The 21,236-nt window shown below is 42.7% G+C and overlaps 1 protein-coding gene across 1 annotated transcript in view; it reads right to left on the bottom strand.

The window, feature by feature from the left end:
- The window catches only part of LOC116316773 (peripheral-type benzodiazepine receptor-associated protein 1), a 78,722-nt gene extending 57,756 nt beyond the window's left edge, over window positions 1–20,966 (bottom strand). Inside the window, exons 1-3 of the mRNA XM_039618220.1 lie at window positions 20,795–20,966; window positions 18,972–20,005; window positions 11,042–11,308 (exon numbers count right to left, since the gene is read on the bottom strand). Of these exons, the coding sequence (XP_039474154.1) occupies window positions 11,042–11,308; window positions 18,972–19,862 (1,158 nt within the window). The 5' untranslated portion in view covers window positions 19,863–20,005; window positions 20,795–20,966. The remainder of the gene's footprint in view (window positions 1–11,041; window positions 11,309–18,971; window positions 20,006–20,794) is intronic.
- Window positions 20,967–21,236: the final 270 nt, after the last annotated feature.

The raw sequence follows: 21,236 nt of genomic DNA, 5'->3' as shown, positions 1-21,236 counted from the left end.
GTTGAGATGATTTGTGTCTCCCCCCACCCCTCCACAGGATCAATGCCAAGGGCGTCAAAAGAATACAATCCTTCATCTTGTTGGAGAAAATTGCGTATGCATACAAGCCCCTTAACCCCCCGCTATGGCCCAGCAGCAAGCAACTTAATTTGAGGAAATTTCAAGAGAGGCTTTTACTGAATTTATATTTAAAACCTCATAGATACATCATTATGTGGATTTATGAAGTGTAATGGAGATAAATTCAAGTGACTAGAGCTCATGCTCATATATTCATATCCACAGCTCTGCTTATACTGTACATTAAAATAATGTCCATACTGTATTGCTTCCAAAACACAAACTCTGTGATTCGTGTTGGTCATCATGGTATTGAGTTTAGAAAATCAATATCAAAGAGACAACACAATGGCCACAATTGTATTCTTCCAAAATGCATACGCAACTGCGGTTAACCTGCCTTTCTATCTGCAACCAAAGTGAGCAAATGACAACTATGGGCACACCCAGGCAGCATCTCATCACTTGGAGCTAACTGATGAATGAGTGAAAAATTCCCCAGGATTCCCAGAGACAGAGACAGGTCAGGATGATGTTGAATATTTGCTTTCTCTCGGTCACGTTAAAGAATATTGATTGGACTGTCCTTGACCTCAAGTGTTAACACAGCATTGCTCTGCAGTACATTAGATCAGGCAACATCAGCTTTAAAAGGAACAATTAAAAAAGAAAGAAAGGGCAACAGATCAGATGGTAACACAATTTAGAAGCCAGGAAGAAGATATACTGAACAGTTTTAGAGTACAGGACAAACTAGAGGCAGAGGCAAGTTTCGTGATGACAGAATTTTTCATATAACGCAGATCGGCTAGGAACAGATAGGGAAGGGTCAAGCCAGGCATTAGGTCTCTGGGAACCGTGTCGGAATGTCCAAACACCACTTTAGTGCTCCACAACAAACATTAACAAGTCCTCGGTCAAAAAATGCCCATCTGGTAGATTGTCCTGTAATGAAAGGCTGAGGTGACCTTCTTCTGATGACCACAGGGTCAACAAAATGAGACTCCCTTTCATCCTGCAGGCTAAAAGCATTTCCCATTGTGAAGTGGAAAATAGGTAATCATGGGTTTAATCTTGCCAGCAGGACCCAATGACGTAGAAATGTCGCAGACAGCAAAGAATGCTTGAAAAATGCCAAATACACAAGAGTGCGAATAGAGGCTGGCAGATGTAGGAGGATGGATGACGAGATGTCCTATGTGTGATATAAGCTAAAGACTTAAAGAGGCAACCAGTGAAGAACTTTCTATAAATGAGGTAATGATTCAATCCTATCTACAGGGGGGGGAAATGAGGGCATGAAAAAAAAGGTCAGGGAGCAAATGGGTTGAGCAAAGAAAGAAAAATGAATATAAACTTTAATGCTCCTGCCAAGTGTGAGATATGTAAATGATGTTCTTAGTTAATGGAGGATGTGCACTAAAGATTGGCTGCAGTGCTGCAGAGAATTTCCAGCACTGCATAAATTATGGTGTTTTCATCTTTTAGACGCTTTCTTTATATATTTCAGGCTTTGTCAGAGCAACTGAGTAAACCTGAGTAAATGTGTGAGGATACAATCCTACCCTACATATATAGTGTTGAACAGATACCCAGTCTACTGGGTCCACAATGTTAGTAAAAGCAGCACGACGTTTGATCTCCGTTTCTCTGCTGTCTGGCTGCTCCTTGCTGCAGCCAGACAGCAGAGAGGGGGACATCCATGTGCAGGCTGGTATATGGACTCTAGAGATTACCCCCCTATAAATTATTCACAAGAAATAACATAGCCGGCCAATATAAAACACACACATTTCCACACATGGAGGAATAAATCTTAAATTCATGTTACATTTTTTTTGGATTGCTTGATAAAATTGTCAGAAAATCAACTGCTGTGACCGTGAAACTCCATGATTATTCCATCAATCAATTTGCTGACTGAAAGAAAATCAATCAGCAGTCCTTCTGCTTCTTCTTCTTCCTCCTAGCGTTATTCCCGCACTGCGGAGTCCGCTTTTCTGCAAAGCCGCCTCCATTTGGCACGATCAAGGGCGTCGTTCAGGTTGGCGCCGATCTTCTTCACATCATCTTTGATTCATCCATCCATCGCCTTTTTGGTCTGCTCCTTGGTCGCTGGCCTTGGGGGCTGAGTCGCAGTGCTGTTCTTGCCACCGAGTTTTCGTCACTTCTGACCACGTGCCCATACCATCGCAGTCGTGCTCCTTGCATCTTTTCCGTGATCGGCGCGATGCCCAGCCGCTTTTGGATGTTGATGTTCATGACGTGGTCCCATCGTGTCAGGCCCAGGCACCACCGCAGCATCCACATTTCCACTGTGTGAAGGTCCTGTTCATGCTTTGCGGTGGCCGGCCAACACTGATCCCTAAAAGGGCCACAGGGTGCACTACTCTCTTGTAGATCTTTGACTTGAGGCGGTCAGGCATTTGTCGGTCGCACAGGACACCAGTGACTTGGCGCAACTTCATCCAGGCCGCATTAATCCTGGCTCGTACGTCTGGCAGGATGTCGCCGTCGTTGCTGATCATCGATCGGAGGTACTTGAAGTGAGATACCTTCGCCAGGTATTCTCCATCGATGCTGATTGTGCCGTCGGTTTGGGGGCCGGCTTCTAAGTACTCAGTCTTCTTGGTGTTCAACCTCAGCCCATACTCACTCAGGTGTGTCTTCCATTGCTGCGTTTGGCGTTGCAGCTCCATTCGGGATTATTCTGCGAGGAAGACATCATCAGCATAGAGGAGCGTCCAAGGGTGGGGTGCTTGGAGGTCAGCGGTCACAGTGTCCATGCAGAGGATGAAGAGAAGTGGGGACAGTGCGGAGCCTTGGTGCACGCCCACGGTGATGTTGAAAGGTGGTGATGTTCCCACTGGGCTTCTGACTGTGCTGGTCACATGTCTGTATAAGAGCTTGATCCAATCGACGTAGGCCTCGGGGACCCCGTGTGATCGCAGAGAGTGCCAGATCAGGTCATGAGGGACTCGGTCAAAAGCCTTTTCCAGGTCGAGGAACGCCATATGGATGGTGTTGGTCTTCTCTCGGTGCTTCTCCAACAGCAGGCGGGTGGCATGGATGGCATCTATTGTGCCGCTTCCTTTGACGAAGCCACACTGGTTGGGCGTTATTGTGACGATTTCTCGTAGCCTGGCATCGATGATCAGCTCGAATATCTTCATGGTGTGGCACAGGAGTCGGATCGGGTGGTAATTGGAGCAGTCGGCCATGTTGCCTTTGCCTTTCCAGATGGGCACTGTAGTGCTGGTTGACCAGGCTGCTGGAACAGCCCCATCTCTGACGATGTTGTTAAACAGGTCGGTGAGAATTGATGCGCCCTGGCGGCTGAGTAGCTTCCAAACTTCGGCTGAGATGTCGTCTGGTCCAGTTACTTTGCCATTCATTTCTTGGCGGCGGCTTCTACTTCCTTGGTGGTAATTGGCGGGATGGGTCCTGGGACGGGGTCAGTGCTGTGGATTGGCTGGTGGGGGAACACTGCAGATATGCGAAAAGTACTCGCCCCAATGTTTGATGATGGCAGGCGGGTCGTGGAGGATCTGATGGTTGGCATCCTTGATATGTTTGACCTGGCCAATGTCCTGCGTTGCTCGATGGTGTTTTTTAGCGAGGCGGTAGACTTTGTTCACGTTGGTCATAGTGGTCATAGTGTGATGCCTTTTCCGCTGCTACTGCCTTTTTCGCGGTCGATCGAAGGGCCCTGTAGTGTTGATAGTTGCCATCGTTGCAAGACTGAAGCCATATCTTGAATGCTGTCTTCTTTTCCCTGATTGTTTGCTGCACGCTGTCGTTCAACCACCATACTTGCATGTCGATGAAGTGCCTCCCCGGCTTTGTCTTCCCAAGGGCGCTGCCTGCTCCGTCATGTATCTGACTGGCGACGTTATCCCAGATGGTGTCTACTGGTCCATTGGGGTTCACGCTGAAGTGCCCAAGTTCGTCCACTAGCTGGCTTTTGCACTTGTGAAGGCGTCACCATTTAATCTTCTCTACTGAAATGATCGGTGGTTGTCATTGCTGGCCAAGGTTGAGTCATAGGTCCATCACGAGTAGCTGATGGTGAGGGCCGATGTTGGTTGATGGGATGACCTTCACGTTGGTGACCAGGTTCAGGTGGGGTCTTCGGATTAGCCAGTAGTCGATTTGGGTGTCCCTGCTCCACTAGAATCCGTAATGAGATGTGCTGGCCTCTTTCTGAAGAAAGTGTTGGCCACGGCGAGATCGTGTGCCACTGTGCAGTCCAGAACACGGCATCCGTCGTCGTTTCGGGTCCCGAATCCTTGGCTGCCATGGAATTGCACATATCCATCTCTCTCCTGACCAACGTGTCCATTTAGGTCACCGCCTATTGCCAGGTGTTCTTCGGGGCCAATTGACTGTAGGTGGTCATCGAGGTTGAGCCAGAATGCTTCCTTCTTGCCGCCAGGGCAGTTGGTCTGTGGTGCATAGCAGGAGACAATCCATGATGGCGGAGCCAGTGTCGATCTTGAGCGACATAAGACGATCCGATATGCGGGTCACTTCAACCACACTGTCCCGGAGCTTCTGTCTCACCGCTATGCCCACTCCGTTCTGAGCTTGATTGCCGTTGTAGAAGAGCTTGAATCCATCTCCAATGTCCCTTGCCCTCGCCCATTTTGTTTCTTGAATGCACGCGATGTCGATGCGGCGGTTCTTGAGAGTGTCGGCTAGTTTGCGGCTTCGTCTGGTTAATGTACCGATGTTCAGGGTACTGAGGCGTAGTAATTGGACTAGCTTCTTTGGCCTGACCCGTCTACTGGCAGGTAGCACTCGTCCTCTTCTCATGTCGTTTGGGCGAGGACGACCCACTTCGCCTCTGGGGGACGCCCTAGTATTCATTTTCAAATTTTGGTCTGGCATTGCATTCGGTGCGACCGAAGAATACGTTGACCAGCGCGTCGCTCCCCCTGACGTCAACGACCCTCACCGTTGGCCAACTTCCCAATGGGTCATTGTTCCCAGCTGGCACCGTGAGGAGGTGGTGATGGGGTTTTGCCAGCCCAATCAGCAGTCATTCTGTAAATCCATTAATTGTTTTACAACAAAGAAAACGACCAGTTCTATGACTGGTGTTTCTCTGATGTACGATTACAATCACAGGGTTAATTAGTGAACTATTTTAATCACCTCTTTGCTTAGTGTTAAACTTTGAATGCTAGGCTCATTATCTTGTGTTTTTTTTTTTTTGTAAGTATTAAATTAATTATAGCCAGGGAAAAAAATATTTGAACCCCAGGTAACTTTGTAAGTTTGCCCACTAACAATGAAATGGCCAGTCTATAATTTCAATGATTTATTTGAACAGCAAGAGATAGAACAATAAGAAAACAACAAGAAAATGCATTTCAAAAAAGTTATAAATTAATTAACATTTTCATGAAGGAAATAAGTATTTGATACCCTATTGTTACGGCTGCCGTTGTGGGCTGGGGTTCTGACATGTAAATGTGAGTGTGCAGGTGCGCCTCCAGGAGTGGTGGATCCCGAAGATGGTGTGCCCGGATTGGATGATGATCTGGAGGCGGAGTATAAAACGGTGGCATTGAGGGAAGGCAATCCATCCATCCTCGGTTTTACCCCAACCGGCTGGGGCTGCGACATGCCCTGTGTTGTTTTGTGAATCCAGGAGGAAGTGGGGTGGATCGCCTTTTCAGTTGGGCACAGTTTTGTTTTAGTCAGGGAGGTAAGTGATTGTCGTTTGGTTATGTTTCTTTGGGGATAGGCAAGCAGTCGCTCCTCTGAGTTAGTTTCCTTTTGTTTGTTATTTTGGCGTGGGTCCACCCCGAAGCCTGAGTGACTCCTGTGAAACCCATTTTTGTTTCGTTCCTGTAAATAAACCAGTTCTTATTTTAACTTATGGTGTGATGTGCTGCTTGGGGTTGAACTGGGGGTGGATCATTCCTCTTGTTGTGGTCGGGTCCCGTAGACCGGCCGTAACACACAGCAAGATTTCCAACTCCCAGGTTTATTTTACATAGTGGTGCAACGGATCACGGTTGATCCGTAATCCGAACCGATCCCACTGCACGGTTCGGCACACACGTGATCCGAAGATTCGAAAAAGAAGAAAAAAGTATGTGTATGGTGCGCGTGGTCAGTCTGTCAAGCGATAGCTATGGTCAGCGCTAGCGGTCCAAGTGGAGGAGCAGAGGAGTTTGCGGTATTTAAGCAGCCCTTTGCTGCCCAGTCCGACTGGGCTAAAGCTATTACAAAAGCTATTACAAAAGCTATTGGGGTGTTTAGCTGCAGACGGGAGGCCGTATTCTGTTGTGCAAAACAAGGGATTTAAACTAGTCAACGCGTTAGTTGACGCATTGACGCTGTGCAGCCCCACGCACGGGGCGATCTGTGGTAACTAGTTAACGGAGATTTGCCGCGTTAATGCAGTTATGGCATTAACGTCATTTGAACGAGATTTACGCTGACAGCACTAGTTTAAACTATGATGAACGTGCTTGAGCCACGCTATGATATCCTGTCGCGCGTCCACTTCAGTGACAAGATCACTCCAAGCATGTATGAGCAGGAAAAGTTTAAAGTTATGGCTGAACTGTCCCAGGCATCTTCTGTTGCCCTAACTACAAGTGGGTGGACCTCCAGGGCAACGGAAAGCTACGTGACCGTGACCGCTCATTATATCACAGCGGAGTGGTAGATAGAAAGCCCTGTACTGCTCTATATTGCACCTTAATTTGTTTTTATATAATTGCGTGGAATGAGTCTTGAGTTAAATGTTTTTTAATAGGCAAAAAATACTTAAATAAGTAAATGGCGAGTTAAATTTTTGTCTTCTTTTTTTTTTTCTGCTGATCCAAAAATTGATCCAATCTGTGACGAAAAAAACGTGATCCGATCCGAACCGTGAGACTTTTGATCCATTGCACCACTAATTTTACACAAGTATAAAAGACAGCTGTCCATAGAAGCAATCAATCTATTCAGATTCCAAACTCTGCACCATGGCCAAGACCAAAGAGATTTCCAAGGATGTCCGGAACAAGATTCTCAACCTACATAAGGCTGGAATGGGCGACAAGACCATCGTCAAGCAGCTGGGTGCGAAGATGACAACAGCTGGTGTGATTATTCGTAAATGCAAGAACCATAAAATAACTGCCAATTTCTGGAGCTCCACGCAAGATCTCACCTCCTGGAGTTTCAATGATAATGAGAAAGGTGTGAACCAACCCAAAACTACACTGGAGGAATTTGTCAATGGGACCATACTCACCAAGAAAACAGTTTGCACCACACTACGCCATGAAGGTCTAAAATCCTGCAGTGCCAGCAAGGTCCCCCTGCTCAAGAAAGGAGTACAGCACAAGCCCGTTTTGAAGTTTGCCACTGAACATCTCAATAATCTCAATAATTCAGAGGAGGACTGGGTGAAAGTTGTGGTCAGATGAGACCAAAATCGAGCCATTTGGCATCAACTCAACTCGCCATGTTTGAAGGAGGAGGAATGTTGCCTATGACTCCAAGAACACTGTCTACACCATCAAACATGGAAGTGGAAACATTATGCTTTGGGGGTGTTTTTCTGCCAAGGGGACAAGACAACTGCACCGCATCAAAGAGAGGATGGATGGGACCATGTACGATCAAACCTCCTTCCCTCAGCCAGGGCACTGAAAATGGGTCATGGGTGGGTATTCCAGCATGCCAATGATCCAAAACACACGCCCAAGGTAACAAAGGATTGGCTCAAGAAGTAGCATATCAAGGTCTTGGATAGGCGTAGTCAGTCTCCAGACCTTAATCCTATAGAAAATCTGTGGAGGGAGCTGAAGGTTTGAGTTGCCAGACATCAGTCACGAAACATTAAAGACTTGGAGAGGATCTGCAAAGAGGAGTGGGACAAAATCCCCCCTGAGATATGTGCAAAACTTGTGGCCAGCTACAAAACACATCTGACCTCTGTGATTGCCAGGTTTTGCCACCAAGCACTAAAGCACATTTTGCAAAGGGATCAAATACTTATTTAATTCATGAAAATGTGAATTAACTTATGACTTTTTAAAATGCTTTTTTCCTACCACTGAAATTACAGACTGATCATTTCTTTGTTGGTGGGCAAACTTACAAAATCGGCAGGGATTTAAATAATTTTTTCCCTTAGTGTATATTAGTCGTGTATATTAGTCACAATTCATAGACTCTAGTCAGATGGAGTGAAAACATCCTCTTTAAGACCGAATTAAGGAAGTTACAGTCAAATTTTGCATAAAATCAGATCTTTTGGGCATATCAATTCACTTTTAAAACCCCTGTTGGACCAAACAGTGTTGCAGTTGACCTGCAAGGTGGGCGTCTAGAACCTCTGATCGGTGTAGCACACAAATAAATGTGACCCAAAAATACCTCATAACAGATAATAGTAATAAAAATAACAAAGTGTATTTGTATTGCCCAGAAAATAAGATACATTAGTACTGTCTGTCTGATATTTAAATTGTATTTTTCACATAACTACTTTAGGAGTAACATTTAATTGCTTCGATTCTAACCATTACTAATAACATGGATACAACTGTCCATCTGTCCTCTGTATGGTGTTTTTAATTGCTGCAAACAGTCTTAAGTTTGTGAAAGAAAACCTACACAAACCAGGGGCAAACATGGTAACTGCAACTCAACACCCATATTTCATTCATCTGGACAAAATACAAAAAAATATAAACTACTTAAAACCTCAATTGACTCGTCTGGATTGCTGAGGTCAACAATGACTATGACCAAAAAATCTGAAAACGTGGCCTTTAAATCTCCCTCTTAACCTGACAAACCTGCATGCATGTGTCACTGAGCTACTCCGAGCAGGGAGAAACAACTTACCAGATTTTTGCTGAGTAGCAGTTATGCCACTTCATCCATAGCGGGAAAATTGACACACTGACAAGGTAACAAAAGCTATATTTACTGGCTTTCAAACTACATCTGACAACACACCCGAGTGACACATATTCTTATGATCTGGATATTTTACAAAGCGGTTAATGTCCCCTCAAGAGTGACTGAGGTGGTAAAGTAGCTTGAGCAGATTCTCAGAGCAGAAACACAACTGCATACCTCTGCACTTCTCTGAGGCCAAGAAAAATGTAAATAATCATTGTTTTCAGCAGCTGGAATTAAACTGATGTAAAACTGAACAGAAACCACAGCTTGTTGACTTTTAATGTAATCTGAACGCAGGGTCAATTATAAAGATGCACACATCGGTAGAGTGATAGGATAAATGGATTTTGTATGTAGCTCCATATGGAACTTAGCAATCAGACATATGGAATCAAAGCAGGTGTTAAAAAGTGCAGATCACAGAGCACAGAAAGTCAACAATGCTGTTAGACTTCTGTAAGACCATGCCTCTTTCTTGCATGGAGAGGAAATGCTTACAGCAGCAACTTCTTAAAAAATTTATGTAACATGAGTTCTGCACCACTTCTGTGAATTAATGAATGAATAAAATACTTTCTGATTCTTAAGCCAAGCCACTCTGGATAAGGAAAATCTGATAAATTATACCAAAACACTAAAACCAACCAATTTTCTCCACAGGGAAGTTCCAGCCACTGTTTCTAACGCCTGCTGTGCAAAACATGCTCTGTTTCTTACACCAATATTTTACTCTTTTTTTTGGGGGGAAGGGGTAATACAGTTTGGTACATTGTTATATAAAAGCATCCTAGCATACAACAACACACCGCAGACAGTCATCAATTATGGGCGGGACTAGGGAAACAAAACAAAAGGCCAACTGTGATACCCGCACAGCAAATAACAGTGTAGTTATACAGTAATGTAAGACTGGCAGATTCCTGCTGCCGATCGCTACAATAAAAAGACCAAATAATCATTTCTTAGGCATCACTTTATGCTCCCTCTCAGGGTGTGTGGCCACAGATTTTCTCCCAGGATGTGTGTTGACAGTTCATTAGGGGCTTTTGCTAAACAGTGATTGTGGGTAATAAAGTTGTGGGGGTGGGGAAGAGAGTGGGTAATATTGCACACAGATTACTACCTTGCTTATATGATGAAATTGTGTCACAACTACAGAAACATTGAGAGCCTCAAATAAACAAGGAAGGGCCAGTGTTTTGGGGAGGAAAAATGCTGTCAAAAAAGTGGAAATTTCTCTGTGAACACTGTGTGATTGAAAAGATAAAACTACAGACAATCACATGGCAAAACAAAGATAAACAAAGGTTATAGCAGCTCAACAGGGCCCAGACTGATTCAGCTGTCTGTGCATACTTTAATGGAGATGCTGTTTTGACACGTTTTCCTGCAGCTCCAAGGGACTGCCTGCAACTTTAAACAGAACCGACCAACTTTTTAGAGCAGTTTAAACCACTCGTGTTCAGTTATTCCAAATATTTTTGGATATGCTTTGTTTCATTTGTTGGTATTTTATTCCAAAGCTGTATTATCTAAGGATGTTTTGGCTGTAGTAATAGCTTCTTATACTACAACTCCTTAGAGAAGCTACTTGAATGAGTATCTACCAGGCACACTACAATCTTGTGGCTTCAGTGCTGACTTTGAATATTTAGAGGACATATAGAGGTAAACAAAAGTCACTATATAAAGAAAGATTCCTGTTAACCCTCTATTTCTACTACAGCAACTTAACAAAGAAGCTTTAATGAAAATAAGCAGTGCAACATCACTGTAATCCAATACAAATGATTTGTACTTAAATAAAGGCGCTGTAACTTTCAGTTACTTGGTTCTATATATTACAGAGGATATGCAGAATTAGCCCATATTATGGTTGGCAACACAACCTGAACATTAGCTTGAGTACTGAGTTGAAATCTCCTGTCAAAATGATCCTGTAATACTCTACATACATTAGCTTCTCTCTAATACTAGTGTAGGTTGACACCTATCCAGGCCCAAAAATTTCCAAGCCATTAACCATCAGAAAGACACATTGGTGTTCTGCACTTACTTTATGTATCCCTTCCATTTCTAAGCCACTGAGGTTTGCGTAAGGTGAGTGGTGCCTCTTTCCTAACAGTGATGTTGTAGTGACATTAGCTGTCGTTGGGGCTGCCTTGTCTGAGAGCCCATGTTGCTTATCATGTTGCTCCACCGACCCCCTCAACTCCGGCTGTTGTGCCCCGAAAGCTTTCGCCTCTTCGCGGCTCTCCATTTCTCTGTTTGCCGGCGTGGGCTCGGGCTGCTCAGGCCAAGTGCACAAGTCGTACATCACTCTCTGTGAAAGTTAAACAGAGCGGAGGAGATCAATATGACCACAAGAGGTGCTCAGCCAAGACCAAGCCATTGCGTGTGTTTCATTTGCTGGAGGAGAATTACATGGACCGCAGGTTGACTTCCACCAGTTCACAAGCAGGACCGGGCTTTTTAATCAAGGCTAAGGTGAAGTGTCTGAAAACAAGCAAACAACTCTTACTGCCATGGTATCAAGCTCTTAATTTTGTAAATCCATGCTAAATGGTACTGACAAAAACAGCTCTCGTGCTGGATGTTGAGGGTTGATTAAAAGCAGTTATAACTCCTGGTTCATCTCTAAAGTACCTCCTCTCTTTGCGCAGTGACGTTTTCCAAAATGAGGACAATCAGCTCCAAAGGTATATGATATATTTTTGGTCTTCGCTTGTAAAAAAACCAATCAATGAATATCACAGCACAGCAGCATTCTTGAGCACAATGCTATATTTATCACAGTGTAGCATTCAGATTCAGAGTCCAGCTCACAACATTGAAATAACCCGTTTCTTCTTGCCTCACTGCTCGTCTGCACGAGGGGGGGTGTCATAAATAGAAAAGGGAAGACACGCTAGTTCACTCATACCCTACGTAATGTTGAAATAGCCCATGCAGTCCCAAATCAAGTAGAACACGAGAAGAGACGTGTGATGAAGAAAAACAGAATGGACTATCAGGTCTTCACTTCAGCCCTCATTCTCTCAGCAAGGTTGAGATGTGGGTGGCATGCTGACTCCTCAGCTGTGAGTCTCCCCATATTCATGCTGCCTTGTCAAGAAACATTTCATCCAGAAGCAATAAGACTGAACAGGGTGCTTAATCCCATCTTGGTTGCTGCGCTATAAAGGTGAAGCAGGAGGACGAAGGGAAAAATGTGTGTGTGTGTGTGTGTAAGATGCCGAGTGTCTATAAAAGGAGGGGGCTGGGAGGACTGCTTCCATCATCCTATCACAAAAAGGCAGGCTTTGAGAAGGGACCCAATCATTATAGGGACTAGAGCTCGTTTCCATGGAGATGACGCTGGAATGATGTTGGCTGCCTATTGATTGTTCAAGGGCCAGTAGACAGTGCAACAGAGGGAGGCTGCAGGAGGCAGGGAGACAGACAACTATGACCAGCAGAGACTGACTGTAATGTTTTACTGTAGTTGTGCACTAGGGAAATTGATGCAATTAGAGTAGATGGATATGTGAAATACATTGTATAGTCATTTACTTGACTGGATATGAAAATGGACTGATTCTTATATAGCGCTTTTCTACTTTCACGGAGTACTCAAAGTGCTCTATACAACATACCTCATTCACCCAATCACACCCATTCTCACAAGCACTTTATCTACCCTTAGTGCTTTCTAACAACATTCATACACATTCATACTCCGATGGATGCATCGGAGAGCAAGTTGGGGTTAGTATCTTGCCCAAGGATACTTGGCATGCAGACTGGAGGAGCCAGGGATCGAACCACCGACCTTCCGATCAGTAGGTGACCTGCTCTACCTCCTGAGCTACAGCCACCCTAAAAAAGTATGTTTTAGACAGTGAAGGCAAAAAGTTCATCTTAAGAGTAAAGTTTCTTCATGTGAAACTGTAAAGAAATCAAAATCAGAATACTTTATTAATTCCATAATTAAGGAAATTATGCAGTATCAAAATTGGCCTCTATGAATATTTTTTTCTTTCCCGACGCAAGCAGTTGTAGCCAATCAGTGTCTGATAAGCCTCACCTCTGTAAACTGGAATAAATTTACTGGAAATCTCAACTGTGCTGTGCTGTTGATGCCTTTTTGCTGCATTTTGATAGTTTATCTAACAAATAATCTATCTTACTGTGTAAGAAACCATCAAAGGAATTTGCATTTTGGTGAGTGATATTTTTTAAATAAGCATTTTTTTTTCTAGCTGTGAAAATGCAGCTTTCATATAAAGCATTACTTCAAACATTAGAGAGGCTGTAGTTAGGAGCAACAAAGACTAACTGGACATTTTGGCTTTTTAAAAAATTTTTCTACCTGGTATTTTTCTGGTGTGCTGCCAGTGCAATCAAAAGTAAAATCACATTAACAATAGTTCATCCTGAAAATTAAAGTTCACATTTCCTTTACCATGCAGATTTTGATACAGTAAAAGGTTAAAAATTGAGAGCCACAGACTTTTGGTTTACACACACAAGGTTCCTTTTTTGTCCTAACATCGGTTTCCCCAGCTTCAACCTATTCCATTATTAATTAGTTTGCTCACAAGACCTAAAGTAGCCTAAAGATGAACCAACCAACACACGAGTGCCTCTGAACACCATCTATATTCTGCTTCAACTCCTTTGAAAGTTTAAATTTGCTCCTTTGTTAGTAACACTGTTCTTGACAGTAAAACAACTAAATAATATGTGAGGGAGCTGCAGTACACATGACCACTGCTTACAACAAAGATACAGTAACTATGAAAAATCTTACTGAGCATAAAACAGAGAAACAACCACATGTACCCAATAAATGTCAAACCACCACTCCTAGAGAGAAGGGTGGTTTAAGTTTACCCGATCCAAGATTATATTCAGTCTCATTCGAGGTGGCAAAATTGGTTAATTACTGGGGAAAAAATCAAGCCGGACAGGAATGGCTAAGTATAGAGTCTGAGATTTATACTCCTTTCAATTCAAAAGGTATGCTATCTCAACGAACCCAATTTTGCTTCACTCTAGCCAGGTATGGCTCAATATACATAGAATTCTTAAAATATCACCTCATGTGCAGTTTTACTCATCTCTTTGGAACAATCCAGCTATTCGTATAGGGAAAAAAATTGTGTTTTGGAAATTGTGGCAGTCTCATGGCATAAATGTTATTAGAGACTTATTTAAAGATGGGGAATTTATGTCCTTTATAGGCCTTGTTCAAACATACAAATTGGAAGGGAAGGAAAATTTCTGGAGATATTTGCAAATTAGACATTGTGTGACGTCGAAGTTCAGAAGGGGACATGAAAATCTTGTTCTAAATTTTATAAATATGCCACAGGAGCACCACACAGCATCATGTTTTTATAGGTTGGTAAATGATAATAGAAGCGGGGAATGTTCGAATATTAAAACTTTGTGGCAGAAAGATTTAAATGCACCAATTCCAAACGAAAAATGGATGGGTATTTTGGCGGAAAATGGGATTTATGTTAAGGAGGCGAGGAGCAAATGCATACAATATAAAATTCTGCATAGATATTATCATACTCCAACAAGATTACACCGTATGAAGCTTATGCCTGACAATCTCTGTTGGAAGTGTAAAATTGAGGCGGGGACTTTCCTACATTGTTTTTGGGAATGTTCCCTTATAGCTCCTTTTTGGAAGGAAGTTGTCACACTTTTAAAAGGTTGGTCAGGATTAGAAGTGCCCTTAACTCCTGAATTGTGCTTGTTAGGAGACCGTTCTCATATTCCAAGAATTCATAATAATATTCTTACGGTTGTTATGGTTGGACTGGTAACTGCATCGAGGATTATCCTTAGGCACTGGAAGACTACAGTACGTCCTGAGCTGAAAGACTGGATTAGAGCAATGGCAGAGACTGCTTCCTATGAGTCCATGCTGAATAAACTTAAAAATGATACAGAAGACAGAGATGGTCAAAGGAGTTTGCAAAGAAAAGCGTCTGGACTTCTTTAAGTTGCTTGAAGACGTTTCACCTCTCATCCGAGACGCTTCTTCAGTTCTGAACTGAAGACAGAAGACAGAGATGAACATTGAGACTACTTTTGGAGCTATCTGAAGCAAACAGGAAATCATGACCATATTATCATAAACTGAAGGACTATTAACTGTGACCACCGGTCCAAATGTTATTTTACCGTCAATTCTATTTGCCCATTTCTGTGTTTCTTCTCTTGGAACCCACTGTTAGTTAGTTTCTCTTTTTTTTCTTTTAGACTTGTAAGGGCAGAGGTGCACACCAGCAGTTTTCTTGCGTTTTTTTTGTTTTTGTTTTTTTTCTCCTTCTTATACAGGTTTAAGTATATGTTGCAAAATCAATAAAAAACTTAAATGTCAAAAAAAACCAAAAAACCCCCCACATATGCCCTGCAAAGAAAGGAGCTTCAGCCAGGTGCATCACGGATCAATGGCAGAGACATCCTTTTATGCTAATTTTGACACAATCTGAAGAGCATCTCACAAGAAAATAAATATTATGTTACACTCTCACACTTCACATTGAAATTTAAACATTATTATAACCAAGATATAGACTGATTAAAAAGCCCAAAAGAAAAACCAATGAATATGCCTTTCCAAACATGCTGAAAAATATTATGCAAATCCGACATGAGGAAAAGAAAGAGGGATGTGTCAGTGCATTCTTGTTAGAGTATTAGTATTTGGCCCCAATACCTTAGCACCAATGTCTGAAAAATATATTTAAGAAAAACATAGAAAGATGGGCAATTGCCCACTCTTTAGACACAGTTCAAGCTTTGATTAATTATTCAAATTCCTGCCTATGAAAACTTTATCCAAAATTTAAGACATGGAAGCACAGTGACCCAATTCTGCCAGTTCTACAAGAGACACATAAACACACGCACCCTCCACCCTCCTCTCTGCACACATCATGCAAAATTCACCTCCAATAGACGGGCATAACTTAATAGGACTTAAAAACTGGCTTAAATTGAACTCATCATTTTCAAGATTGTCCCCAGTAAGTTCAATCTTAAGAAAGTGTGAAAATTAAGTTTCTAAGCTGTCATATCGGCCAAAATGGCTGCTTCAGACTTTAAACTATTTAACACATCTTGCGTCATTTTGACATTTTAAAAAGCTGCAACATTTGCTGCTATTTGCTTCTTCCCTTTTGTTTTACTTGACTGTTTCTGTGCACAACTGATAAACAAAATACAGCTCCTGATAGCTTAATCTTTTAGATTTCATCCATCCATCTGTTCTTTGACCCTTTTGTTTGCAAGTAACAGCCAATCAGAAGAAAGCTGGCTCAAAAGAAGGAGAAATGGAGCTAAAGCAAGAAGCTAAAATAAATGGCTGCAACAAGGCCTATGTATAAGTGGAGGTTAAAATGGGCCAGAATGATGTTCGAGCACCTTCACATGATAGGTAGGTTAATGTATATTACTCTTGAATGAGGTCCTTTTACAAACTTATTCAGTAATAACACAATAATGACATCCAGTTTCCAGTTTACACCCACAACACTATTAGGACCGTAGGGTCTTAATAGGGACCGTAGGGTCTTTACCTTACAACAGCGGTCCCCAACCCCTGGCCACGGACCGGTACTATGAGTCTTTTGGGACCAGGCTGCGAGAGTTGAGGCACAGGTGTGAAATTTATGGTTTTCAGGCTTTTTATCGTTATTTTTTTATCATTTTTATCGTTAACTCGGTTTCCCTGGGTCTTTTTCCGTGTGTTATGAATACATTTTCTTTTTTCTGGTACTGGTTTTATTTTGTTGTATTTATCCATGACACCTTAAAGGCCGGTCCATGAAAATAGTGTTAGACATAAACTGGTTGGGGACAGCTGCCTTACAATATAAAGTGCCTTGAGGCGACTGCTGTTGTGATTTGGTGCTATATAAATAAAAATTAATCTTTTTTTTCTCATCCCTCTGATGCATTTTTGGTGGAGATGTAAACAAAGTTGGTTGCGGTAGTTCAGCATCTAGCTAGAGAAGAGATGTGAGCATAAATGGAGTAAAGTTTATTTTAAGGAAATTTCAAGGTATTTTCAGGTAATTTCAAATGCAACTCCTTAAGCAGCTCAAAATATCATGACAGAAACACACAAACAGTTTCTGCATAGCCCGTCAAAAAATGTGTCTGCAACCTAAAGGCACAGCTTTCCTTTTTTATATATTTCTCAGAGACATGGAGAAAAAAAAATATTGATATGTGAAATGGAGTAAGATATAATAAACACCACACACCATCCCTCCTCACCATCTATCACCAAGAGCAACTCCAGAATGGAACAGTCCAACCCCTCTCCAGGAAACTGATTACAGACCCCAAGCTGTGCATCGTGGTGAGCCCAACTATATCAAGCTGGTATCTCTCGGCGTCAAGCACTGGTTCAGGCTCCTTCTCCACCAGAGCAGTGATGCTCCATGTAAGCAAAGCCAGTTGCAGCAGATCAGACCGCCAAGGTCCCCACCCTCGACTGCCACTGCTCTATATTACACCAGGTCCACATTAGGCGTGGCGTGATCTCGCAAGTCTGGCGTTTCAGCAAAAACCAGTTTGCTTAGGGCAGGGATGGGGAACTCCGGGTCTCAAGGGCTGGTGTCCTGCAGGTTTTAGATATTACCCTGGGTCATCACACCTGAATCAAATGGTTAGTTCATTACCAGGCCTCTGGAGAACTTCAAGACATGTTGAGGTCATTTAGCCATTTAATCAGCTGTGTTGGATCAAGGACACATCTAAAACCTGCACGACACCGGCCCATGAGGCCTGGAGTTCCCCCACCCCTGGCTTAGGGAGACACTAACACACAGGCGTCAAACTCCAGGCCTCGAGGGCCGGCGTCCTGCAGGTTTTAGATGTGTCCTTGATCCAACACAGCTGATTTAAATTGCTAAATTACCTCCTCAACATGTCTTGTAATTCTCCAGAGGCCTGGTAATGAACTAATCATTTGATTCAGGTGTGTTGACCCAGGGTGTTATCTAAAACCTGCAGGACACCGGCCCTCGAGGCCTGGAGTTCGACACCCCTGCACTAACAGAATTCTCCCAATAAAGTAGCTCATAGGATCACTAGTCCACACAAATCCCCATCACCACAATAAGGGGGAAATGAAGAAGCTTTAACCCCTACATATAAGATAAATAAGGATAAAATATGGAGTTTAAAAATGAGCATATTTCTCCTTTAATATATTTTTTATTTGATTATTACAGATAGTAATTAAATGAGCACTGCATAAAGTCAGAGAAACCTTGTTATAATTAACACCTGTGGCTGTTAAGTAAACTGATCTGATGATCATGTTGCAAACAGCTAGCATGTGCACAACATTAACGTGAAAACACTTGCCAAAACTGTACTTGAGACCATTCCGCACTACAAGTCACACTGTTGTATGTATTGTATGTAAAATATTTTGTACAATGACTTTGAGATCAGCATATATGCTGTTTACATGTCAGTATATGACAACAAAGTTGACTTGAAAATGACAAAGCAAACCATACTAGAGTCATGTTGCTTAGCCAGGTTACAGATTTAAGTACTATTGAATTGTTTTTCCATGTGTGGTCACATGATTCTAAAGCATCATGATGCTTATGGAAGGCATGTGTGCAGCTTTTGACTGAGATCCAACAGGAGCAGGATCAGGCAAAGATATGCGGCACTGTCCAAGTAAAGACAGTCAGGACAACTAGTAAGCATGGATTGAGGACACCAAGTACAGAATATATTTTCATATAGAAAAGTTTCTATTAACATACTGAATGCCTACCATAAAAAAGTCATAAATGCCAGGAACTAGAAGAATGTTGCATTATAACAAGATGATAAATGTTTTTAACTTTATCACTTTTTTATGTGGTGGTTTTTTATTTACCTCTTGTTTAAAAAAAAAACACACAAAACAAAACATGGACAGGTTAACCTGGAAATATGAAGTTGCTCACCTCCATGTTTCTTTTCATACATTTGGACGGCGAGGACTCCTCAGATCCAGAAGACTCAGTGCAGAACGACGGCTGGTCGTCCCAGCCTGCATGGGGACTATTGAGAGAGTGGCAAATATTCAGAGATCTGTTCTGACAGGTGTCCAAGACTGTAGGAGTGGCACAGGGGTCAGCTGGACATAAGTTCCTGTTTGAAGGCTGCTTCCACTGATCTTGTTCGGTTTTGCTTTTTGGTGAGTGGGAGGTGCTATGGGGTCTCTGTAGCAAGCTCCTGTGGTGGGTTAGGAGGGGGGTCGTCTGACAGTATTTACTGCTGTCTTCCTGAGATGGCTTCCTTGACAGGCTTTTGAAAACATGCCTGAGGGGTCCCGCTTTCTGCGCCCCCTGCAACAGTCTTCCATGAGCTTCTAGCAGGTGGCAAAGGAAGATGGCCTTTTCTAGCTCAAATTCCTGCCTGTGATGCAATTTATAAGCTGCCTGCTCACTGTTTATCTTTGTATACAGCGTTAGCAGTAAGTGCTCCAGCTTTGTATACGTCTGTCTGCTGCAAAAACAAAAAGCCTTTTTCCGTGTGGAGACAATGCTACTGTGCCGTTTACTGCTTTCAGTGTCCACCTCTTTAGCCAGAAGATACCTGTGTCTGTTATAGTTTCTGTCCTTTTGGTCTCCTCGCCTGGCCGTCAGCTCCCTCACAGCTCTTTGCTGCTCTCTCTCTGCTTGTTCTCGTAGCCATCTAAGCTCCGCACTGAGCGCTTCATGAGCCTGTCGTGTTCTCGATTTTGCCACTTCCCAGTCAGCACGCAGGCTCTCTAGGTCTTGTCCACAGCCCAACAGGTCCTGGCATGGTTTCATAGATGACAGTGCCACAGGGTTATCCCTGTCTTCAGTCATGACGCCTCATTCACAGCACAACATGCATGGAAGGGCAAACAGTTCTCACTTCTAAAGAATGGGCTAAGCAGAACTGAGTGGCCATGCAGGTGAGTGATGGGTTTGGTGGGTTAGAAATGCAGCATGCAAATAACATCAGGTCACTGGAAGATGTGGCGGGGGGGGGGGGTTAAGAGAAATTGAGAAAAACAGATGAAAGTTAAGAATAAAGGTGATATATGAAATATGAAATGTAGTGTTTTTAGATAATTAAGATATTGATCGTTTCTTAGGGAAGACAGAGAAATCTTGAGGTTGTTTTGTTATGAGGGGAGAAAGAAAGACTTAACATCTTTGTGCAACCAGTAAAGGACATTGTGATGGTAGCTGACTGCTTTATGTTTGGACAGAGATTTCAAATTCACCTAGAATAAATATGGCACTCAGTAATTAGTTTTTATCTAACGTTGCCTGGATGAACTCAAACATTTTAACAAACACAGAACAAGGCACGAACAATGGAGTGTATGTTACAGCAGCCAAACATTAAGCTGAGGATGCAACAAGTGATATGATGCAAAAAAGATCTGTCTTAGCTGCCGTTACTGAAACCCGTTTTGCCCATCACTAGCTCAACTTAGCGGTTCCCATATGGACCCGAGAGTACGGCTCATATTACACGGAGGATGGGGACTCTGCTAATTCGAGCTAATTAACTAGCTTAATCTTGGTTTAGCATGTTACAGTCAAGCCCTCAAATAGGTGACGCTAAACTCTATTATGCTATTCTGTAATGTGAATAACACTCTGTAGCATCCTGGAGTCGGAAAAAACAAAACAAGACAAAAGAACAAAAAACGAAAAAACATCTCCACTTCTGGCTACTACGTCTTGTTAGCCTGTGTTAGCTTAAGGTTTGTTTGTTTTTTAGCCATAACTTGTCTCAAACTCACCTCTCAGCAGACTCAACTACTATAATGAACTTTTCATAAATGGGGACATCTTCTTTTGACTAAAGTATTTCTGTCAGCATTCAAATTAGCTGTGTAATAACACTAATACCGCCTACGTTAGTTGTTAAAGGTCCACAGAGCCGTGCAAGAAGGGGTTTGTTTATGTGACAGACACCAGTGTCACACTCAGCCTATGTCCAGCGTCATCCTGCTGGCCCGGCCAGGAGCAATGCTGCTTTCACGTACTTCACGTCCTTTCTCCCCATGTCAACGCTTCATGACATATCAGATTGGTAATTTTTCAAGGTTGGATAGATTTCAGTTGTTTTTATATGGCTTCAGTTTCTTATATTTCTGTATTTTATGCATTGATTTGAGTAGTTCATGGGTTCATGTGAAGTGTTTGTTTTTATTCCCCCTCCTCCCAAGTATTGCAGTATTA

Source organism: Oreochromis aureus, linkage group 10, assembly GCF_013358895.1.
Source record: "Oreochromis aureus strain Israel breed Guangdong linkage group 10, ZZ_aureus, whole genome shotgun sequence".
Taxonomy (NCBI): Eukaryota; Metazoa; Chordata; class Actinopteri; order Cichliformes; family Cichlidae; genus Oreochromis; species Oreochromis aureus.
The sequence above is the reverse complement of the archived record's forward strand: the minus strand, read 5'-3'. Positions and strand labels throughout refer to the sequence as shown.